Here is a 25,173-nt window from a genome sequence, read left to right as displayed (position 1 = left end):
CCGCTCCGCGGCACGTGGGATCTTCCCAGACCGGGGCACGAACCTGTGTCCCCTGCATCGGCAGGCAGACTCTCAACCACTGCGCCACCAGGGAAGCCCTCTGATCAATTCTTTAAACACAAAAATTTTCTCAGGCATTGAGGCACGCAAAAATCTATATAATTTCTATTTGAATATTTATTTAGAAACCCATAATGGAAAACAAACTATAGTAATTCAGGAGGTTCTATACTGCAGTAAAACCAAGTGGCAATTCCTGAACTCGGAAATCCTAAGCCTAGCCTTCTAGACTCAAGTCTACTGCTTGTTGATTCATTCTATATGTGGCCCCCTATGTCAAGTGGATAAATTCTAGACAAACTATTAACAACTTATACAAAGAAATAACAATAATTATTCTCTGAATACTCTGAAGTATTATAAGTAAAAATCAAATTAATTCCAAGGTAACATGTCTCCATTATTTACAGCAGACAAATGCTGTCTGATACCTGAATCTTCCCCACTGTTGGTAATCCTGAACACTTTCCCTGTTGAATGAACAATACATTTTATGACATTTTCTGATGATGCTGTCACATTGCAAGGGAAGGACCCTAGAAAGAAAAAGGATGGGGGAAAAAACATTTTCTCAAATAGTTTTTGTGAAATATAGAGAAGAAGTATAATTAGTAAATAGTCAAGGCCCTACAAAAGCTCCCCATTACATAGTAGGATCTTTGGTACTTTTTTCTGATAGCAATCATGTTTGAGTACTGACTAGTTTTAGAACAGAGACCTCTCCTTTTTTAAAGTGTTTTATACACATTAAACATTTGGTAATTATTTACTGAAATCAAAAGCAGTTATTTAGTTTATTTTTACCACCTAACCAAATACACTTAATCTTTTACATGCTAATAGAAAAACAAAGCTTCCATGACTGAGAGTATTTGTGTAATAACACAGCACCTACAGCACATCATTTAAGATGAGAAAAATGATAACAGCCCTCCTGTGAGGATGAAACTCTTACCCAAAAGCACAGTGTTCTCAGCTAGTATTGTGCTGAATCCCAAACCCATTATAGTGATTTCAGTTCCACCATATAAGGAGCCCTTCTGTGGAAACATGTTGGTCACTTGCAAAATATACTGTATAGAAGCATTTAATTTGTCTCTGTAAAAGAAAAATTAATAGATATTTCAATGAGCATTCCATGGGGTCATGTTGTTAAACTCTTCTTAGGACCTGATTCATTTAAGAGGAAGTACTTGAATATTTAATAAAACATTACTTTCTCAAACTAGATAATCTGATAATTATCATGACCTCAATTTGGTTGGATCATATACATATATAATAGTTGTTTCCCTAAATATGAAAATAACATTTCTGAAAATCCCATGGCAGGAGAATTTAAGATGGAAGAACTTAAAATACTATGGGAAAAATATGGTTATGAGAACTGAGGTCACAAGAAATACAGGAAATCCTTTAAAATATTTTATCTAGTTATTAGAATAAAACATAAAGGCATAAAAAAACCCCAAAAACCCCATAAAGGCAGCATTATCTATAAAAAAGAATAGTAATGAAATTCCATACATTTAGTATAAGTAAAATTTTGTGCAATTAATTTGAATTTATCATTCTATATTTGTTGAAAACTTGTCATGATCTCCCTTCCCACTATTTCAACTAGAGGGTTTTAAATTTATTTTGCTTCGTTACAATGTATCTGCTAGGAGGCCATCAAAATGTACAGTGCTTTTCTGACCTGACATACAGAGTTGACTTCCACATCCCAGCTCCCACCATAACTCAAATGAGTCTTTGTGTTAATTTTTATCTAACTTCCTCATCATAACTGAATTGGTAGTTTTTGAACCACCACCCAAGTACCCAGTTTTGTATGCTGTCAATTCTGCCCGTTATATCATCAAGCCAAAGCACAAGCCAACAGCTCTTCTAGAACCATGTGTGCTCTGCCCTGTGAATCTAAGAGGGGATGTAGTGCTGAAGTTTATGTTTACTGTTGCTCTTCTTTCTTCACCTCCCACAAGACTCTTCTACAATGATCTCTCCTTCTACTCTGACATCAGTTTTACTTGCCCTTTTTTTTTTTTTACTTGCCTTTTTTTTAATCCCTAAATTCCAGTTTTCTCTTTTTCTAAGTGCTCTAAACCAGTAACTTCCTTATGCCAGAACTAAAATTTTACCAGTTGACAAGCAGCTTCAGGGAAGAAAATACTAAACACTTATTTAAAGGAAAGCCAGAGTTGGAGGAGGATTCTCTCCACCCTCTCCTTCACCTGGCAGCTCCCACCTGTTTCTTGGCTTACTTGTCACCTTTTCAGAGAACTCTTTCCAGTCCCCAGTCCCTCAGGAAAAATTAGCTCTATTATATGTTCTTGTAGCACCTGGGACCTCTTATCCATATCCTTTTTCTCATTTATAATCCAGTTATTGATGTAATCATCTGTTTGAAATCTGCCTCCCCAACAAAACTGTGGGCACCATTAAGGTGGGGGACACATCCCTCTTATTCCCCACTATAAATCCAGCACTGAGAAAGTGCCTGCCCCCCGGTAACTTCTTGATAAGTATTTCCAGAATGAATGAAAGTCATGTGACATATACATAAACCTAGTTCTGCAGAGAAATCTTACAACCTAATCTGAATGGTATTGGTCTCAAACCTAAGCATCATACTGCATGTTATGAGATATTTTCAGAATCTTTTGCAAAAAGAATTGTAGAAAGGTGAAGAGAGCAACTGAAATATTATAAGGTTAATGACTATTTCTCTTCCTGTCTCAATATATTAGCACCATGTGTTCCACAGCTCTGTCAAAGTTTATGGTCATTACCATACCTTGTTGACGCAAAACCCCAGTTTCTGACTTCTACACAGATATCATGTTTTCCAGGAGACAACTTGGGCAAAAGGCATCTAATATCTGTGAAGTTCCAGTGAAGGACCTGGCAGGATTTTCCTCCAACATAGACCTCCATGTTTTGTGTGAGTTCATTTCCAAAGTTATAACCCTTAATTGTTAAATTAACTTCTCCTATTATTTTAAAAGAAAAGTTTTACAAAAAGAGTCAATGTATTATCTAGTGCAAAATTTGAATATTAAGTCAACCAACTCATCTCTTATGTTTCAACGGATTTAGGAAATCCTAACACTTTCAGAGGTAAAAGAAAATCAATGAAAGAGTTGATAGCTGCCACATGGAGATAAAATTCATGGTTAATTGTTTAACAGGGAAAAATATGGCAAAGAACTTTAAAAATTAATATTTTTCTTATTATTGCACATGCTCAAAGTGATATAATAAACAGACCAATTTATGGTTAAAAAAGAAAACCTGTGACAGGTTTTGCTTTAAGAAACACAACTGCAGAGAAACTGCTTCAAAAGCTTTTTTAGAAATGGTATACACATACATATATATCAAATGACTAATCTTACTGAAGAATTTCTTACCCAGTATTGTCCGTACTTTGGGACTAAAATCAGTTATAACTGGAGTCTGTAAACAATTATAGCTATAAGCATTCTTTGCCATGGCTTGAAATCCACTGGTAATAACTGATATATCAACTGTACCCTCAATTCTCTGAAATAAGAGGAAAAAAATAAAACAATTAGAAAATATTAAATGTTGAGATACAGAAATTCAATGGCTAAAAACAAATGGAATTATTCAAAATAAACTTCCAAAGATGTTTTTTTCTCAAAGTCATGAATCAGAGTTAACTATCAGATATTTAGAAAGTTGTGGTGTCAAATGCAGGTTGCATGTTTGAATTCTTTAGATAAAGCTGGTTTTGTGGGTATTTATGATCAATTCAAATGCGTCTATAGTATTGGATTTCCCAGGGTTCTGCAATATAGTTCAGATATTCTGGACAAGTGAGCCTCTCTCTCTTTTTTAAAAATAAATTTATTTATTTACTTATGGCTGCATTGGGTCTTCCTTGCTGCACGCAGGCTTTCTCTAGTTGCAGCAAGGGGGGGCGCTACTCTCTGTTGTGGTGCGCGGGCTTCTCATTGCGGTGGCTTCTCTTGTTGTGGAGCACGGATTCTAGGAGCACGGGCTTCAGTAGTTGTGGCTTGCAGGCTCTAGAGCACAGGCTCAGTAGTTGTGGCACATGGGCTTAGTTGCTTCGCGGCATGTGGGATCTTCCCGGACCAGGGCTTGAACCCGTGTCCCCTGCATTTGCAGGCGGATTCTTAACTACTGCGCCACCAGGGAAGTCCCTAGACAAGTGATTCTCTAATTAATAAAGCATACGATACTTAAAGTTTTGAGCTTTTTGCTCTTAAAATAGGCTTGAATGTAATTTTTGTTCCTCTTCATGGACAAATGACATTATTATAAACTTTGCTGACATAGTTCCAGAATCCAAGACTAAAACCTAAGAAAAATATTTGGTGCTTTCACCAATACAGCACCTATACAATTCCCAATTAGGAAAAATCGTTTTCCTACCATCTAGTACTTAGTGCACACTCAGTGTTTAATTGAATGACATAATTTAAACAAAGCTTTAACTTACTATATCTGCCAGATTCTCATCTCCACCATTCAGTCCAACACATGCTCAAATTCACTTTTCCTACATCAACTACATAATAATTCCCACCCTTAATCTACTACGTTTTTAAATATTAGTGACTGAATTCGCTCCTTTTGCACATAGTAAGTAAAACAGAGTCTTGGTTTAAATTTAAACACTATTTTAAAAAATAAAGAACAATGACTGGTCCTGAGATGTAATATTCCATGGGAAACTTTACACTGTGTGTGTTTTGCCAACAAACTGAAACGTTAACATATTTAAAATATATATTCCTTAAAAAAACCCAAAATGTCTAGAATGGCTTCCCTGAATTTTTTAGACTATTTATTACTGCTATATTTTTTTCATCCTTGGATTTACCTTGTCAACTCCCATTCATCATCCTTCCACCTCTGATAGGACATCAACTTTTCCATGAAACTCTTCCTGACACCCTCTCCCCGCTGTATTTTATCTTCATTTTGTGTCTACTTCTATCATTTCAAATGGAACACACTATTTAACATTGGTTTATATGTATGTCTTCCTTAATGATGTTAAGTATCTAGAATGTGGAAGATAATATTTGGTATTTGGATCTTGGCAAAAAATGTTGAAGAAATAATTGTTAAAGAGCATAACTGAAACTCTGCACTTGCTAGGTAAATAAGGCATTTGTTTAACCCTTTACTGAGATGTTCCTTAATTCATACAATTTCAGACTTAGAAGAAAAATGACTGAAATCAGATGCCTTACTTTTGGTGTTCTGCAGGTTATCTTATTCAAATCCCCTTCAATTACAGTGCAGGTTTCATTTCCGGCTAACACCTTTGAATTTTCATTAAAGCCAAATCCAGATAGAGTCAGAAGAGTACCACCTTCATAAGTAAAAACACAAAATCAGACAACAAAAACACATTTGATTAACTATAACAAAAAGACACTTTGGCAGTCATCTAACATCACTCAAGAATTGTCTAATCATCCAAGAGACAGGTTGGCAAATAGATCAAGCACCAGCCTCAAGATATATAGAATCATCACCACATACCCGAGTCTGAGCTCTGGAGTCTGGAGCCGTAAAGGGGTTGGGCTAAGTGATTTGATGAAATAACACAGATTTGCAACTAACATTTGTTTTTGTGTCTTCATCCTAAAGAGAAATTATGCTATTTCTATTTACTCAACCAGTGGGAAATGAGAGTGAATTAAGACTCATACAAAATCCCAAATTTTAATACCTTTAAGTAAAAGAAAAAATCCCAACAAAATAAAAATAACATAAAATATAAAAACAGGGCTTCTCTGGTGGCGCAGTGGTTGAGAGTCTGCCTGCCAACGCAGAGGACATGGATTCGTGCCCTGGCCCGGAGCGGCTGGGCCCATAAGCCATGGCCGCTGAGCCTGCGTGTCCAGAGCCTGTGCTCCGCAATGGGAGAGGCCACAACAGTGAGAGGCCCATGTACCGCAAAAAAAAAAAAAAAAAAAAAAAAAAAATATATATATATATATATATATATATATATATATAAACAGAACACACCAAAAAGATCAAGGCCAAAGCACAAAATCCACACTTAAGCATGGTCAAACAAACAAACAAAACACAAAGGAAATGAAGCAGGACAGGAAAAATGTGTTATTTCTTTCCATCTTCTGCGTCAGCATCCCTTTCCCTGATTTGTTTCTGGAACTTTTTCTGGGTCTAGTAGCTCCACTGAGACTGTGATTATAAATGGAGCAGCTGGTAAGCAGAATAATAACTAATAAATCTTATCTTGACATAATTAATGAGCTTGTTATAGACAAATGTAATAATTGATGATATTAATTCAATAACCTAAGATGTAAGTAGAAGCAGTCACCCTGACTTGTGCTTCATAAGGAAAGAATTAGTCATCCACTGAGTCGCTGTGCCTTCTAAAAGAGGAGTCTCCTTTGTTCTATATGAGGAAGGTTTGGAGTCCTCTCCCTTCACCCTGTTCTAGAAACAGTTCAATGAAATGATGGAAATGTATGCAATTTTCTTTGTTTGGAACAATTAACTATTACCCGCTAGGCTTCCAGAAGCAGGCCAGATGTGTGAGATCTGGCTCTGATAAATGAAATGTAATTCCTCCTCCTCTGTATTCTGTGCTAGTCCAACATCAGCTATGGACACAGCAACTGGGAAACGTCCAGCACTTCCATTCAGAATCTGGCAGTTGATCTCATTTTCTTGTGATAAAAGAAGAAGAAAATGGTCAAGAAATGCTTTTGTTAGATAAAATTACTGAAATTTTATATTTTCAAATATAAACAGTGGCCTTCATTTTTATACTCCAAGAAATATATCTAAGGAAGACTACTCATATATTAATGGGAGGAAAACCTTTACGAACTACCTCATGTTACGAATCAGACAGGGCTAGAAAAGAGTAAGGTAAAATAATAATGAAAGTGGAGTAAACAATTTGCTCCTGAGTACTACACTGTGGCAAAAAAGTTACTATAAGAAGAATTTTAAATCCTAAGCTATAAGATCATTTATATGAATAATTCTAAAAACTTTGGTCTAATATATTGTTTATGTCCCAAACTGAGTAAAATATTAGGTTTCAACAAGAAAACTGATAAAAACTAAGTGAAAAACATTCTTCACTTCATTTAGAACAGCATATGTGCACTTATAATACAGGTGCAATACTGACTATTAGATCTCAAGAATGCATAGAAGATGTAAATTAAAAACAACTTAGGGCTTCCCTGGTGGCACAATGGTTGAGAGTCCGCCTGCTGATGCAGGGGACAAGGGTTCGTGCCCCAGTACGGGAAGATCCCACATGCCGCGGAGCGGCTGGGCCCGTGAGCCATGGCCGCTGAGCCTGCGCATCTGGAGCCTCTGCTCCGCAGTGGGAGAGGCCACAATGGTGAGAGGCCCACGTACCGCAAACAAAACAAAACAAAACAAAAAACAACTAAAATGATATGGAAGGTGAATTTGCTTATGTAATTCCAACTTATTAAAATTAATAAAAATACCTAGGATTATGAAAGAGAATTTTTAGGGAGACAAATAATTATGGTCCTCATTTTTCCATAAATAGAAAATATGATCTTTAAATTCTACATTAATACATAGAGGACTATGAAGTTTGGACTAGAAGTCCAGGAAGATGGCTATGTCCTCTTGCTATGACTAATGAGGCATTTTCAAAGCATGGGCAGAAGGGACCATGCAATATCAGAGCTGCAATTCATGTATTTTTGTGTCCCAGAGACACACTAAAGAAGGAAAGATTTCATGTAATCACTTTATGAGGAAAAAGAACAAAAATCAACTGTTATGGGATAAAGACACTGTACCACAGTGAAAGAATTAGTCTGTAGTCATAACCAAAGATTAAAACGGTAAGGTATTTATCCAGGGCAGTTTGCCAATTTCATAACCCCAAAGGTACTCTATAGGAAAATCAGTATTATAACACTGCTCTTTGATTCTACTTTCTCTTAGAGAAAAACAATGTGACTGAAAAATAATGATTTTAAAAGAATCTACCATTCACAGAAAGAAGAGAGCAACCTGCTGGTCCAACTGAGACCGATACAGTTGAACTAGGAGAAAATCCCGAGCCTGATATGGTTAGAATTGTGCTTTCTTCATAGGACCCTGAAAAGGATAAATTTAAATAACAATATTAAAATGACAAAACATAGAATCTGTTGTTATGAAATCAGGTATTTCTCAGAGAAAAGTGAGCCTATCTTCTAAAAGATATAAACAAGCCTATAAGCAAGCAGGGAAAAAAGACATTTATTTAGCAATGGTACTTTTTTTCCATTGAATTACTGCACAGTGCTTTGTGTTTTGAATCTGTGTGTTTATAGGGATTAGTGGAAAGAATTATCTAAGTATAGAATGTTGTAAGGAAAGGAAAAATCATTCTTATGACAAAGAAATTAAACAGACATTTCCATATGGTAACTTAGACTAGGACAGAACCGCCATCACAAACTCCTGAGAAAAGAATAAACTGTACAATAAGTGTAGTAGACACTTTCCATTTGAAATAGGGTATGATTACTTTATCTGGGATGATACCCATCCTAAAGTGCCTGGGCTATTCCAGGTTTATACTTGCTGGCCCAGCATCCTATACTGAATGTTCTCCATTCACTCTTAAAGGTATCCAGATTTGATCGATAAATGACACGGTCACCCGACTCATATAACATCACACACAACACAGATTATAAATGGATTTAAATAGCTAAGAATGAAAAACAAAACTTCAAAATTTTAGAAGAAACATAACCGAATACCTTAATGACGTTAATGTAGAGATGGATTTCTTAAATAAGATACAAAAAGCCATGGTTATCCATAAAGGAAAAGATATATAAATTAAAATAAATCAGTGATTTAAATGTATCCATGAACAAGATACTAAAAAAAAATCATAAGTGAAATACTGGGAGAATATGTGTGCAAAGGATCAGCAAACATAACATACAATATACAGTGCAAGTTGATAGAAAAATGACAACCTGATAAGTGGATAAAAGATGTTAACAAGCAATTTGCAGAAGAAGAAATAATCTAAATGTCCAAGAAACATACAAGAAGATATTCCTGTGCATTACTAATCAGGGAATAGACAACATTAAATCAATGATGAGATAGCTTCTTACACTCATCAGATTGACCAAAATTAGAAACTCATCATATGAAGTGTTGGCAAAGATGTGGGGAATATGGTGCTCTCATACCCACTGGAGGTACAGCCATTTTGGGGAGCAATTTGGTCACCTAATGAACTGAATACACATATACCCATTAATCCACATGTAGGTATAAACCCTAAAGAAGCTCTACCATGTATGTTATAGTAGATTTGTACAAGAAAGCTCAATAGAGTCATGTGTAAAAACAAAAAACTTGTAAATGATGTAAATGTCCATCAACAGAAGAACAAATAAATTGGTGTATCCATGAAGTATTTTAGTGATGAATTAGATATACATAAAACCATATAAATATTTCTCAAAATGAATGCTGAATGACAAAAGGTGCAAATGATATTTGCAATGTAATAGCTCATTTGTAAACTTAAAAAACTGGCAAAATTACCATATGTGTATTATACACAAAAGGTATTTAAAATGGCATGGGGCCTCCCTGGTGGCACAGTGGTTGAGAGTCCGCCTGCCGATGCAGGGGACTCGGGTTCATGCCCCGGTCCGGGAAGATCCCACATGCCATGGAGCGGCTAGGCCTGTGAGCCATGGCCGCTGAGCCTGCGCGTCCGGAGCCTGTGCTCCGCAACAGGAGAGGCCACAACAGCGAGAGGCCCGCGTACCGCAAAAAAAAAAAAAAAAAAAAAAAAATCAAACAAATAAAATGGCATGGAAGAATACACACAAAATTAATTACTGTGATTGCCTCTGGGGAAGTTCGTAGGGGACTAACACTGAGCATGGTGCTTAGAGAGAACTATAATTATAAAAAAGTCTGAAGAATATATTCTTTCAACACTAAGTTGTGCTATTTTAAAGATTTCAATGGGTTTTTTCTTTTTGTTTGATTTATAATTAGCAGGTGAATTTTCATACTAGTCAACAAGACTAAATATATGATTATAGTATCTGAGCTTACCTTTCTGACTGAAAAAAAGCCACCCCTTACAATCCTTGGTCATGCTGTTTATTTCAATCCTTGGGAGTTCAGACATAATATAATCTGTTTTTTTTTTTAAAGCAATCACATACTATGAAGGTATTTTACAATGTGTCCCCCTAGACTGAGTTCTTGTCAATAATTTTTCTATCTCTTATTCTCAAATCTAGGACCTAATTATTTTCTTTTACTAAACAGCAGCTCTCTTGTTACTGGCATTTTAGTACTATATCTCCTAGAAGTTGGTGAAACTGGAGAAGCAGAATACTAGTGAGTCCAACTTCAACAGTGATATTTTTTGCAAAGATAATTAATGATCTTTCCATAGCTTTCTGATCTGATAGATTTTTTTCACTATGTAGAACTGTCTGCTTGCCTTAGTTAGAATATAAAAAAATCATTATCAGAGTTTACATTTTTGCTAATCGTCTTCCACCCCATACTCTAAGTTTGAAAGCAAGAGATTACCTTGGGAAGGGCTTATGGCCCAGACTTGAGGAGTAGTTGTGGGATCCCATGTAAACCCACAGTCACCTGAACATTTAGCTGGGATTTCATTAACATAGACTTCAACCTTCAAATAAAGAAACACAGAGGTAACAAGGGTAGCATGCTTAAATAGACTATGCATAGGATTTAGAAAAAGTAATGGAAATTTGCTTGTTTGCTGGTTTGTTGGTTTCCAAAAATTAGTCTATTCTATTTATACTTTTTCTGTTTTGACACTTCATTGATTCATTCAGCGAATGTGTCCATTACACATCAGGCACAGTTGTAAACGTATCAAGCACATTTAACAAAACAGATGACATCCCTGTTGTTACTGATCGTATATTCTAGTGGAGGTAGGACAGAGAGCCTTGCATAAGGCTATAAACTTACAAAAAAAAGAAAATGCACATTATGCCCTGGGGGTGATAAGTGCTATGAAGAAAAATAAAGGTTGCTCTTGGGAAAGTCACCTAAACTCCATACAATTTAATTTCCTCATCAGTAAGTGGTAACATTAATAATTACTTTACAGAGTTACTATAAAGATTAAATGAAAGAATATATTTTCAAATACTAACAGTAGAGCTTAAAATCTTTTATCATAAGGAAGATAATTTTCCCCAAAGTCACAAAATAATATCATTGAGTTGATCATCCGTTAACAAATAGTCACATGAAAAATAAAGATGTCATCTCTTCTGTTTTACCAGGTCTTTAATGTATTACAAAATAGTTATACATTTAAAATTACATCAGGAGGAAACTTTCAAAAATACCTGTGGCTGTTTGCTGGGTGTACGAAGCAGGTCTCCCAGTATGCGCCGTCTGAATAAGCCACCTTCCTTTATCCTTGTAACCATCACGTTAGCCTTTTCTCCAAAAATGTTGGAATCATTGATCTATTTTTAGACGAGATTATTTTACTAGAAAGGTTATAATAAATATGATCACAGTAGTTTTTCTTTTTAAGTTTAAGCATGGTTAAAAGTGAAAAGCCAAAGGATGAAAAAAATTCAAAGCCATTTAATCACATTTTTGAAAAAGAAGCCTCTTCAAAAATGATCATAATCTACCCAAGAAAAAAACTCATAATGTCATTGCAGTATCATATATTGCGTCAATTACAACTTGAATTAAATGACTAAAATTAACTTGAATATTTAGGATAAAACATGTCTAAGGAACATGAATTTACTTATTTTGATTTTTTCAAAATATTCTATGCTCTTTCTGAATATGACCATTTTGATAAATGATTCTTAAATAATTGAAAAATGTAGTCCTCTTTCCACCCGAGAGTCAACGTTTCCCCTTTAGCATTTTTGGCCTCTACCAAAACTACTCTTGGTTTTTCATCCACTCATGGAGTTATATTTTCTGTCAATGGTAAAAATGAAACCAAATCAGATCAATATGTATAATTTGGTCATTCCAAAATCGTGCTGCCAATATGGCAGCCTTCAGATGCATACAGGGTCTAGCAAAGAGACAGGAGTCTCCATGCTGGGCCTGTGGGAGCCAAAGTGACCAGGAGCAGAAATGATGAATAAAGCAGAGGAGACTGGTCAGGAAAGAGTGAAGGGAGTAGGTGTGCAGGCACCAGCAGAGGACCAAGAGGAGATCAGTCACTAGAGCTGTCTCAGTTGCAGAATTTTCTTATTCTAGTTTCTGGTCATATGTTTCCTTAAAATAACCCACATATCTTTATGACATCCATACAATCTATGTATGGTACGTTATAGTCTATGTTTATTGTTTATATACCTTTTTTTGAATCTCCTGTCCCCCAGCACCTCTGTTTTATCCGAAATGGTTTTATACGTAGAGTTCTGTATTTATTTCCACCGTTTGTATCATTTTAACAACCATTTTTCTATTGATGGGAATTTCGGTTTCTAGGTTTTTTTACTATTACAAATAATGCTGCAGTGACTAACTTTGTGCCGATTTCATTTCATATTTGTATTATTATTTCAGTAGAAGAGAGTAACACAGCTGAGACTGCTGAATCATAAGGTATCTATATTCAGATACAATTAAATTATCCTTCCAAAAGCTCGTACTAATTTACTGTCTCACCAAGAGTGCACGAGGATGAGAGTGCATCTCACACTCTCACCATCACTACAAAGCATCGTATTTTTGATGTTTGATATCTGAGCCCCCAGTCTCTTCTAGACCCTTCTCTGTCACATATTCTGAGCCTGATTTCCCTCCCTGCCCCCAACCACACTCTAAGCAAAAGTAATTAGATGAGCTCTTAAGGTATGGCTCTGTTATGAACTCGAAAAGGTCATCTTTGAAACCAGAAAAGTATCCAAGGTCCTAAGAACACAGCTCTAGTGCACAGTGGTAGAATTAAAGGACAGCGATGCTGGTTATGCTTGGCCCCCCTTTTGTATACCCAGATTTAGTTCTGAGACTGCCCCTGCCTGTGCCCCTCCTGCCTCTGTCAAAGGTCTTCTAACCGGCATATTCCCCCATAGGGGATCAGGAATAAAGCACCAACAGCTATTCTCCATGAAAGAGAATGCCCGGTCAACTTAATTTACAACAATCTTCTTCTCAGTTTCCTTTTATTATTGTTTAGGCTATAGCTTGCAGTTTTAAAATACACACAGTCTCCAGTTCTTTTTGGAATGAGGCAGGGTGCAAATAAGCAACGAACACATAGAAGAAAACAGAAACCAGGTGAAGTAAGGGAACCTGCAGCAGATTCTGCTTTCCACACGTGCTTCTCCATTTGACGTGCCATGAGTATCCAGCACAGCTTCCCTCTCGTGTAACTGAGACTTGTCCCACTTCTTCTAGACTCTGGAGAGCAAATTGCAAATCTGCAGCTGACGCAGCAGCGGGAATACCTGCACTCGCAGAAGGATGGCAAACAGCGGGAGTCAAAAATTCACAAACCTATGGCCACCCTTAACATATATGAGATGTGTTTTATCACTTGTAAACCAACTGTCCTCCTCCAAATACAGAAAAAATGAAATCTGCATATTACTTAGGCAACACATTTATATATTTCTGAGAAACAAAAATTACATGAGTAACGTACCGCAGACATTGAGCCTTGGCTCAAATATTTAAAAAAAAAAATCAGTTAACTTTATAGATAACCAGTAAGCTATGGATGTAAAGGAGAAACAAACTTTTGGGAATTTAACCTGGTATATCTGGTGAGGTGATGAAGAAAACGTGAAAATGTCATTTTTCTGAACAATTTAGTTTTACATTACTGACATAATCTCAGCTCTATAAATTACATAGAGAAATAATATTAAAAAGAAATACACCAAAATGTTTATGATGGTTGTCTAGATCAGTACAGTCCAACTGATACATAGACCAAAGTTATGAACTTTTTCCATATACCTTTGAGAATATGTCCGTAAGCGTGAATGTCAAAGCTGCCACTTAGCGGTGGAGATGCTGCTTGAACTCTTTGAATACGAATCTTTGACTCCCCCGGCCAATTATTTCCTCTGTAAACAGACTCATTCTCTGTCTCGTTTGTGATTGTCTAGTTTCCAAAATAAATATTGATAAAATGATTAAACATAACAATGGCTACCAGATTGCTATTTCACCGGCATACAATCCTGTGACATGACATAAATGAGCCTCAGGTATTCAGGACTCCTCAGAACGTTAAGGAGAGTCGCGTAAATCAACACAGGCTATACCTATATAGCTGCGATAATGAGGCCCAAGTCAACTCAGTCATCCGTGCAGCAATCAGCTGGAACCACAGTAATACCTCATTAATTCAGAGTGCACCTACCATCGCTCAAGGAGCAAATATTTATTGAGTAGGCATTCTGTTCAAGGTACAATGCTAATCACAATGGGAAGGCAAAGAAACACGAGATACGGTCTTGGCTATCAAAAAATTAAACACCTTTTTGGAGAAATAACATACGGAAGCTTGAAAACCTAACTAACAATAAAAGGAAGTATATGATCAATACAGTGACTGATCCAGACTCAGGAAATACCTGTCTAATGTGGAGTGTCAGTCAACTGACAGAAGAAACATGTGCAATAAAAATTCATAGACTGTAACTCTAAGAGTGAAGATGACATTCTCCTGCTTCTGATCCCTGCTAATTTTGTGGAATTTAAAATTATAAGCTCTGGGGGACTCCCCTGGTGGTCCAGCAGTTAAGACTGTGCTCTCAATGCAGGGGGCCTGGGTTCGATCCCTAGTCAGGAGACTAGATACCACATGCCCAATGAAAGATCCTGCACACGGCAACGAAGATCCCGTGTGCAGCAACTAAACCGGGTGCAGCAAATAAGTAAATATTTTATAAAAAGTAAATAAAATAAAATAAAATAAAATTATAAGCTCTATTGCCCACATAAAGGAGTGAACGTAAGTGCCAAAAGACATATGCAAGAATGTTCAGAGCAGCTTTATTTATAATAACCCCAAACTGGAAATAGTGCAAAAGCCCATCAATAGAAAGGATAAATGGTTGTATATTAATACCAAGGAATATTGTATAGCAATGAAAAAGAATGAACTATAGCTAGCTATACGCAACAGCATGAATCTCACATTATCAAATAAAAGAAGATGCAAAAGAGTACACACTGTATTATTCATTGATATGAAGAGTAAAAACAGGGACTTCCCTGGTGGTCCAGTGGTAAAGAACCTGCCTTCCAGTGCAGGGGACACGGGTTCCATCCCAGTCGGGGAACTAGGATCTCACATGACATGGGGCAACTAAGCCCACACGCCACAACTATTGAGCTTGTGTGCTTCAAAGAGAAAGCCCACGAGCCACCAACTACAGAGCTCACGTGCCCTAGAGCCCTCGCGCCACAACTAGAGAGAAATCCGCACACTGAAACCAGAGAGAAGCCTGAGTGCCACAATGAAGAGACCTTGTGCTGTAACAAAAGATCCTGCTTGCCCAACAAAGATCTGGCGTGCTGCAATTAAGAAACAATGCAGCCAAAAAAATAAGGGAAATAAATAAATAAATGAATATTTTACTATTAATATTTTTTAATATTTATTTTTTAAAAAAGAGTAAAACCAAGCAAAACTAATTAATGGTAGTAGAAGTCAAAATAGTGGTTATCTAAGGGTGTAGGGTAAGTAATCTCATGACAAAGAAAAGGCATAAAGAAAGCTTTGGGGGGGGTCTAATGATTTTCTTTACCTTGATCTGGGTAGTGATTACATGAGTGCATTTACTTTGTAAAAATGCACGGACTTCAGCAAGATTGCAAGATACCAGATCAATACACAAAAACCAATCACATTTTTATGTATAAATAACAAGCATGCGGAAACTGAAATTAATACAAGACCCATTACAATGGCTTCAAAGAAAATGAAATACTTACATACAAATCTAACAAAATGTACTGAATCTGACCTGAAATTGCAAAATGCAAGATGTGTTCAAAGAAGACCAAAATACGTTGGACAAAAAAAAAGCAAAGAAGACCTAAATAAATGGAGAGACATACTGTGTACATAGATTGGAAGACTCAACATGGTAAAGGTGTCAATTCTCTCTATAGGTTTACATGCAATCTATAGGTTTAAATGCAATTCTTACCAAATTGCCAGCAAGATTTTTGTAGACATAAACAAGCCTATTTCAAAATTTATATGGAAAGACACAGGACCTAGAATAGCTAAAATAATTTTTCACAAGAAGAGTAAAGTGAGAGGAATCACTCTTCCCAACGTTAAGGCTCACTACATAGCTACAGTGATCAGAAGGGTGTGGTATCAGTGGAAGGATGGACATATAGAGCAATGGGACAGAATAGAGAATCCAGAAATATATCCACACAAATATGCCCAACTGACTTTTGATAAAGGTACAAAGGTAATTCAACAGAGGAAGGATAGCTGTTTCAATAAATGGTGCCAGAGCAACTGGAGGGACAGGCAAACAAATGAACCTGGACCTAAAACTTCACATCTCATACAAAAGTTAACTCAGAATGGATCATGGCCTTAAATGTAAAACTATAAAACTTTCAGGACAAAAACAGAAAAATATTCAGGATTTAGGGATAAGAGTAGAGTTCTTTGACTTGAAACCAAAAGCACCATTCATAAAAGGAAAAACTTGATAAACTGGATCTCATTAAGAGTGTTGTTCTATGAAAGACCTTATGAAGATGATGAAAAGGCAAGGTACAGACTGGGAGAAAATATATGCAAACCACATACCTGACAAAGGACTTATATCTAGGATATATAAAGACCTTTAAAAACTCAATAATAGGAAAATAGTCCAATTAGAAAATGGGCAAAAGGCAGGAACAGATATCACAGAAGAGGATATATGGGTGTTCAACATTATTAGCCATTAGGAAATGCAAATTAACACCAAAATCAGCTAACAGTATATACCCCATCAGAATGGCTAGAATAAAAAACAGTGATAATGCCAAATGCTGGCAAATTTGTGCAGACACTGGGTTACTCATACATTGCTGGTGGGAATGTAAAATGGTGCAGCCACTTTGGTAAAGAGTACGATAGTTTCTTACAAAACTGTACATGTGCTTACCATATGAACCCATAATTACACTGATGGGCAATTAACCCAGAAAATGAAAACTTACGTCACATGGAAACCTACAGATAAATGTTCATGGCAGCTTTATTCATAACACCCAAAACCTGGGAACAACTCAGATGTCCTTCAAGGGGTAAGTGGTTAATAGACTATGGTGCATCCATCCCATTAAATGTTACTCAGTAACAAAAATGAACAAACTATTGATACCTACAACAACTTGGAGGGGTCTCAAGGGAATTATGCTGAGTGAAAAAAGCCAATCTCAAAAGGCTAAATACTAGGATGATTATATAAAGTCTGATTCCTTTTCCACAACATTGTTAAATGCCAAAATTATAGAGACATTAGTGGTTGCCAGACATAGGGCTGTGCTGAAGGGAGGGAGGTGGGTGTGGCTACATAAAAGGGTATCATGAGGGATCCTTGTGATGGAACTGTTCTGTGGTGGTCAGCTGAATCTACACATGCAATAAAGATTGTACAGAACTACACATACACAGGCACACACAAATGAAAGCATGTAGAACTGGTAACTGAATAAGTTAGGTAAATTGCATCAATGTCAATTTTCTGGCTGTGCTATTATGCTATAGTTATAAATGTTACCATTGGGGGATAATGGGTGATGGGTATGGAAATATTTATGTAGTATTTCTTACAACTGCACATAAATCTACAATTATCTCAAAGTTACAGTTTTTAAAACAATTCATTAATCTGGACATTTAACATATGTGCACATACGTTATTACATTTTGTTATTACATTTTGTTAGAGAGCTAAGAGACTGAAAAACATTTACAAGACATTTATCTTGAATATACTAAGACTAAAACATTGGGCCTGGATAGGGTAAAAGCAATTTTCGTGGAACACTTATAGTTTTTCAGTCTTTTTAATCATAAAACTGTTAACACAAAGTTCTCTGTGAGACTCAAATTATAATATTTAATTATTATTTAACCTTTAATCTTGAACTTATTATACTTGGTTTTGGTTTGTTGTAGGAAATATTAACTAATTGTATATTTTTGTAAAAAATTAAATGTAAGCATACTCCTCATAATTGTAACATTTAATACAGATCTTATACCCAAACAGTACAAAATACTGTCCAGATCCTTTTGGAATTATGGAAAACCATCTCTTTCCCCTTGTATCAATTTTGATACAAATAAAAAATAAATGGTGTTTATAACAGAAACAATTTTAAAACATATGTGGAATCTCAAATTTTCTTTCAATAATCTCTGTTCAAAGATCTTTACTGGGAGAGCCCACAAATTTTTCTTTTACCTCAACAGAGAAAACTCTACTTACATCTGACTAGCTGATTCTTAAGGCTATTTCCTCCTGCTTTTTTCCCCATCAATATATTTCGTTAAAAAATGTTTAATGTTTAAAGTGAATTTTCATGCTCAAGTTCAACAAGCCTCTAAATCTTCATTTCATCCTTAGAATAACTGTCTTGTTCTATTAAAGGATGTCTAATCTGTGTGTCAGTTCTTCATTAAAAAAAATGTTTTAAGTTTACTAGGTCAAGGCTAATGTTTCATAAGTTGAAAATAGCTACTCATAAAATTCTAAGCTTACCTGCCCAAAGCTCACAGCCATCATGGGTATATTATAACTGCAATTACATGATGTCATGGTGACAGAATATTGGTTGGTCATACTTGATCCATTAATTTTGGTCTGATTCACCTGAAAGTGCTTTAAAAATATTCCTTTATTTGCTAATGCTGGAAGTCTTCTCTTTGGCATTTCTAAAGAACATAAATAAACAAAGTAAATGGAAGATAAAATTGCATAGCTTGTGCTGCTAAAAAGAAAAGCATCAAATAATATCCATGTGTCATGGAATAAGCTGTTTAAAATCAAATTTTAGAAAGAAGACCTTAAGGAAAGTAGTTTGTGAAGCTTGGCAAACCTTCACTTCTAGAATATAAAGCTTTAAAGTCTTTAGATATATGAGCCTCATTGGGTAAAACAAAATACTGAAAAGCCACCAAGCTCTGGGTTCTATGCAGCCTTCTGTGGGCCAGTTAGTTTTGCTCTGTTGTAGGTCCCTGAACGTGGTGCTCCCTAGGATGTGTGTTCCATGAGGTTAGGACCAGGACTGCCTGGTCCTCTGTTCTTTCTTTGGTACTAGACACATTGCCTGCCACATGGTAGGTGCTAAATGACTGTTGCTTAAGGAACTACAACCTTTATCTCAGCACAGATCAGCTGTCTTACGTGCTCCATCAATCACAATGTAGGTCTGGTGATAGTGGATTCAAAAAGAGTGACTCAGAGTACAGTAACATTTAGTTTTTAGCCAGTTGAATCATGACCTTGCACTTGAAAACTGTTCCAGAGGAAAGGATTCCAAAACTCCTCTGAAATATGGTAATAGTCACTTATTAAGGTGACTGTTTGGAGTTAGGCTGATTTTTAAAAAGACTGCAGTTTAATTTTTATTATTTTATTAGCATATCTCACATATATGAGTCTATTAACATAACTAGAAAAAACACTAAAACTCTGAGAAATAAAGTTTTCATTTACAGTTTTACTAATTATCACAATAAAGTCCATGGAAAGTTTCAGCTCATTCTTACTAGACAGACGTCAATGTCAACAGTTGCCTTTCAGGAACAGATCTCTATCTTGGTAGTTGATTTCTCAAAAATCAAACAAGGCAAAATTAGAATGTTTGCCACAGTTTACCTGTAAACAGAATCCAGGACTATAAAACTAATTCCTGCTTTAATGACAAAGTTTACATTAAGGATGCATTTATCTTTAGAATAATCACCTGGTCCTATTCATTAAAAAAATATATGATTTAAACCATAGTATTATTGAGATGAAAGAATAACAATATTTAGAGGTTAATGTTTCTATCTAACCTACAGAATATAAATAACGTCCACAATAAGATTTTAGTACAAAGTAGGTTTAGAAGGTTTAGGTTTTAGATATGAAATGATACAATATACCATCCAATGCTGCAATTGTAGATGTCTGTCCAATGTATACAATATCCACATAGAAAGACTGTGATTCTGATGCTTTCTGCAAACTAATCCTCTGAAGAGAAAAACTGGTCCCAGTGTATTTGGTTTGTATGAGATCCAGAAGGTCTATACAAGTGTAGGTCCAGCTGAAATATGGTTGTTTAATTAGGTGTATAGATCAGTTATAATGTTCAATGTAAACAAATACATTATAAAAAGCATTAAAATCTTGAACAGTAAAAGTTTTTCTTTTTCCACAAGAAGACCATAAGCAAGCTTTATTAGCACAAAAAAACAGCCACAAGGGACAGCAAGCAGAAACTTTACATTGGCAGTGAAAGATTTAATGTTGTATCCAAAAGATAGGTTTTCTTTTATTTGTAACCTTGGCAGTAGACATAGGCATGTAAAATAACATTCTGCAGTGACAGGTAAGTAAACTAAGGAGCATGCACCTTGGTGGAAAGCATACAGAAACAAGACACAAGAATGAAGCAAACCATTTTAGTGGTGCCAGGGACAGAGCAGCAATTTCAATCCAATACTAAGAAGCAAAACTGGAGCTTGATAATACTTCTGGAAGAGCTCAGTGGAGTTGCATTGTCCCCTATAACTAAGGGACAAAAGGTGCTAAGTTATTTATAGATTCAAATGGTTGCAGAGTGCCTTCTAAACGTATAATTTAGATTCAGAGTTTCCATTAAATATTAACTGCATTGGAACCTCATAAATTACATAAGCAATTTCGTTACAGGAGTTTGCAATAAAGAGATAAATACTGCCATTCAAATAACTAAATACAGTTCAACAATAATCTTTGCATCAGCTACCACTGTACTGATTAACTGACTAGTTTGGGAACCTTCTATTCTCATTTTGAAACTTCATGGTTTACAAACTCATCATGGGATCCACCTCTAGTGCATCAAAGCTTAGACTGACATCATGTTAGAAAATTATATGCATAACTACATTAAGTTAAAGTGCTCCTTAAATTAAAAAAAGTATTTTGGGCCTCTAAGTAGACTTCTGCTACTAATTATATGATTCCCAAGTTCTAAAAACTACTTAGAAAAAATGGTACACTGAGCAGGGCCCTTTATATAAGAGAAATGGAGACTACAAATGATATCAAAACTTAAACAGGGGCTTCCCTGGTGGCGCAGTGGTTGAGAGTCCGCCTGCCGATGCAGGGGACACGGGTTCGTGCCCCGGTCCGGGAGGATCCCACATGCCGCAGAGCAGCTGGGCCCGTGAGCCGTGGCCACTGAGCCTGCGCATCCGGAGCCTGTGCTCCGCAATGGGAGAGGCCACAACAGTGAGAGGCCCGCGTACCGCAAAAAAAAAAAAAAAAAAAAAAAAAAAACTTACACAGCACATGGTGCTTTTGTGGCTAGATAATTCCATTTTCCAAAGGAAAACCAGATTTTACTTCTGGGATTTTGAAGCTTGATTTACAACTGCAAACATCACTGGTTCTGGAGGGTTATAGAACAATGCTTTTTGACACTAATAATGTACTGAAAATAAACTAATGCTAACACACCTAGTTGATCTAAGTAGACTGTCTGACCTACATAAAAGCGGGTCTAGAAATACCAGCTAGGAGAGTTTATGTTGCCTTGATTGGTAATAGTTTTTAATCAGAGAACCAACCTCTTTTAAAACTCATGATATTCTTGTTGAAAGATCTTGTAGCATTTAGGGTAAAGGAAGCCCATTAGCTCCATCAAATGTAGGGCATCTTCAAATTACGGCACAGCAGAAAAACTGCAGGCTAAAGGAAGGACCTACTTAGTGATATGGTTAAGTGATGGTTTGACTAACGTGGAAGAAGTGAGATCTGTAAAATCTTCCAAAATCCTGTTGCAATAGAAGAGTGAAACGCATACAGGTGGTGGTGATCAAAATTTAAATTGTGATTCCATTGTTCAATTTGGGCACGTAGGGATGTCCCTTCAAGAAGGACTTTCACTTCATAATGATCCATCATGGGATTACCCGATTTGAATCAAACTGGGTATGAGGCAGTGGGATATGTTCATTCTGTGCATAGACTTTCCATGCTCCTTGCCTATTAACACGGAGAGGACTGTCTTAACCCCTGGCATTGTTTCTTCCTATGTGATGGCCAACAGAGAGTAGTTGTGGCCTCTTCTGAGTCAACAATTACCCTAGGGAATTGCAGAATTGTTCCCACTCACTTCATTCATTCCAGGAGCTAACTTCGATCCCATTTTATATATTGGATTAAACTGTGCAATAGCCTCTAAAGATCTATTTATGCATGGGGAGAGGGAATCAACACTCTCTTCAATACTCCTCTGTCTCTTTCTGTCTCTGTCTCTGCTTCTCTCTCTGCCTATCTTCCTCTTCATCTTCTGTGGAAAACAAAGACGGATCAAATGTATAAAACATGCCAAAAGTGCAAACACAGGAGCCATACACTGCTTAATCAGATGCCACTGGAGGGTGAAATCTGAACTGCCAGGAAAAGGACATTTTTTTAAAGCATTAATTCAGGAAGATTACTTTTCTTTCATTGGCGGTGGGTGGGGAATCGGTTTTGACTTCTTAAGTTTTTGTTAGAAAACAAAACCCAAGAGTGTCCTGCAACTTTCTCAGGGAGCAGCTTCTTATAGCTCGTGCCAACACTGTCCACTTCATACACAGAGCTCACTCAGCTCTCTGTCCTTTGAAGTCCACTCCAAGTTTCCCAAACTTCAGTATCTGACGAACTTTCTGTCTCTGTATGTAAAAAAATTTTCTTTCTTTACATCCTATGGAAGCATGTCTAGATCTTATTCATGGGGTAAAACACAAATAAGTATGTTTTAATGCTTATTCCAACAATCTGAGGAATATTCAGTGGGAGAATTTTCATGTGTCCTGAAGAATTCTTGGAAAGACTCTTCTTAAATATATTCTCTTTGACAAACATCTCTTGGGTATCTATATTTTAACTATGGCTACCTACCTCATGGTTAGAGATTCTACACCTATATTTAAAATCGGTTTCCAGTTGCCCTCACTTTATCAATTGATCAGAAAATCTGAAGGACATTAGGGCCACATGTTCAGGAGATGATGCCAGAGGGGTATGCATCAAATACAATATTTTATTTTGAAAGCTGAAGACTATAACTTCCCTTCTTCCCTTAACAAAAGGTCATTCCACTTCTTCAGGGAGAAAGCCATAAGCACTGGCAAAACTTCTTTAAAAATTTCAGGTTAAAAAGCTGGGCTGGGGGCACAGGAGGGGGATGTATCTAAGGATATCCATGTCCAGGTCCCACAGTTCCAACAGGCTCTGTGTGCTCCCACCCACCTGTCTGTTCCATCGCCTGTCACTGCTTCTGTCACTGACCCAGCGGGCACATCTTGTTTTCTCCTGATGGAATTCAGGGACCTAGCTCCGAGAGAGCATCTACAGGCCCCAACTCTGGTTGTCTCCCCACTTTACCCCTTTCCCCCAACTCATGAGGGATCCATCTGAAAAGTTTTTTAAACCATTAACAAATAAGATTCCCATTATAGTCCAACATATTTCTATGAGTTTTGGAGTATACACATTTCTAAAGGTATGGAATGAAAGCTGGTCCCTGCATTTTGAAAATAGTGTTGGGATGATCAAGAAAGCAGGAAGCTTGAAACTGCGGAGTTGGAAGTAGTTTCTTCATCCAGAAGCGAACTCCCCCATCAACACCACCTTTTCAGGAATTCCCTGGTGGTCTAGTGGTTAGGACTCGCACTTCCACTGCAGAGAGCACGGGTTTGATCCCAGGTTGGGGAACTAAGATCCCACAAGCTGTGCAGTGCAGCCAGAAAAGAAAAAAACTGCCTTTTCTTTCCATCTAGTTATTCTAATCTCCCTCATCATCTTACCTGTTATTTCTTGTCTTTGTTTTGTTTTGTTTATGGGTATCATTTGGTTCTATTTCTAACTTTGGATCATTTTCTCTTCCCTTCTGTCTGAACAGTTAAGCCGAGGCACTGACTGCCTCACACTTGCTCCATACACGGCAGTTCTGAGTGTTCATAATCCCACTCCTATGATGAGAATAGAAAAGTCCTCTCTATATATTACAGAATGGCAGCAACTTAAATGATATGTATTAAAGTACAATGAAAACTATATAGATTGATACAGGATACAGAAGATTTTTTATGCAGCTATGACAGAAAAAAACACAAAAGAAACGTATTAGAAATATTTTTGAAGACATGGAAATCATACCATGGGTATTTTATGACATAAACTTTACATGAAAAAACACCTTCTAAAATTGTGGAGAGGAAATGTTCTACATCTTTACTGGGGTAATGATTACATAACTGTATACATTTGTCATGCTTACTGAATTATGCACTTAGAGTAAATTATGACATTATGTAAATTGCACTTCAATAAGCATGACTTTAAAATTTATGAGGAATACTTTTTTTTTTTCTTTTTTTTTTGCGGTACGCGGGCCTCTCACTGTTGTGGCCTCTTCCATTGCGGAGCACAGGCTCCGGATGCGCAGGCTCAGCGGCCATGGCTCACGGGCCCAGCCGCTCCGCGGCATGTGGGATCTTCCCGGACTGGGGCACGACCCCGTGTCCCCTGCATCGACAGGCGGACTCTCAACCACTGCGTCACCAGGGAAGCCCGAGGAATACTTTTTAAAATAGAAAAGTTGTATGTGTGTGTATGTGTCGTCATTGTTTTATTGTAAGTACAATTCTTGTGTGTATTGTATATGAAAATTCAAAGTCAAGACTGACAAATTTCAGAAGATATAATAATTAATGAAAACCAAAAATCGTTTTGCAAAACTAAATTGTGCTTGAGGTTATGACAATCACAGTCATTAAACAGCTTTCTCTAGACTCATTTAGTTTCTCGCATTATATTTCTCTATCTG

General features: G+C 36.6%; 1 protein-coding gene across 1 annotated transcript in view; it reads right to left on the bottom strand.

Moving 5' to 3' along the window:
- PKHD1L1 (PKHD1 like 1) overlaps positions 1–25,173 on the bottom strand; it is a 156,342-nt gene that overhangs the window by 86,214 nt on the left and 44,955 nt on the right. Inside the window, exons 22-34 of the mRNA XM_032610093.1 lie at positions 20,249–20,412; positions 18,858–19,030; positions 14,077–14,224; positions 13,408–13,562; positions 11,478–11,600; positions 10,678–10,783; positions 8,092–8,202; positions 6,606–6,770; positions 5,310–5,431; positions 3,474–3,606; positions 2,858–3,053; positions 1,016–1,158; positions 492–596 (exon numbers count right to left, since the gene is read on the bottom strand). Coding sequence (XP_032465984.1) covers positions 492–596; positions 1,016–1,158; positions 2,858–3,053; positions 3,474–3,606; positions 5,310–5,431; positions 6,606–6,770; positions 8,092–8,202; positions 10,678–10,783; positions 11,478–11,600; positions 13,408–13,562; positions 14,077–14,224; positions 18,858–19,030; positions 20,249–20,412 — 1,844 coding nt within the window. The remainder of the gene's footprint in view (positions 1–491; positions 597–1,015; positions 1,159–2,857; positions 3,054–3,473; positions 3,607–5,309; positions 5,432–6,605; positions 6,771–8,091; positions 8,203–10,677; positions 10,784–11,477; positions 11,601–13,407; positions 13,563–14,076; positions 14,225–18,857; positions 19,031–20,248; positions 20,413–25,173) is intronic.

The sequence above is a fragment of the Phocoena sinus genome, chromosome 17 (assembly GCF_008692025.1).
Source record: "Phocoena sinus isolate mPhoSin1 chromosome 17, mPhoSin1.pri, whole genome shotgun sequence".
Classification (NCBI taxonomy): Eukaryota; Metazoa; Chordata; class Mammalia; order Artiodactyla; family Phocoenidae; genus Phocoena; species Phocoena sinus.
The sequence above is the reverse complement of the archived record's forward strand: the minus strand, read 5'-3'. Positions and strand labels throughout refer to the sequence as shown.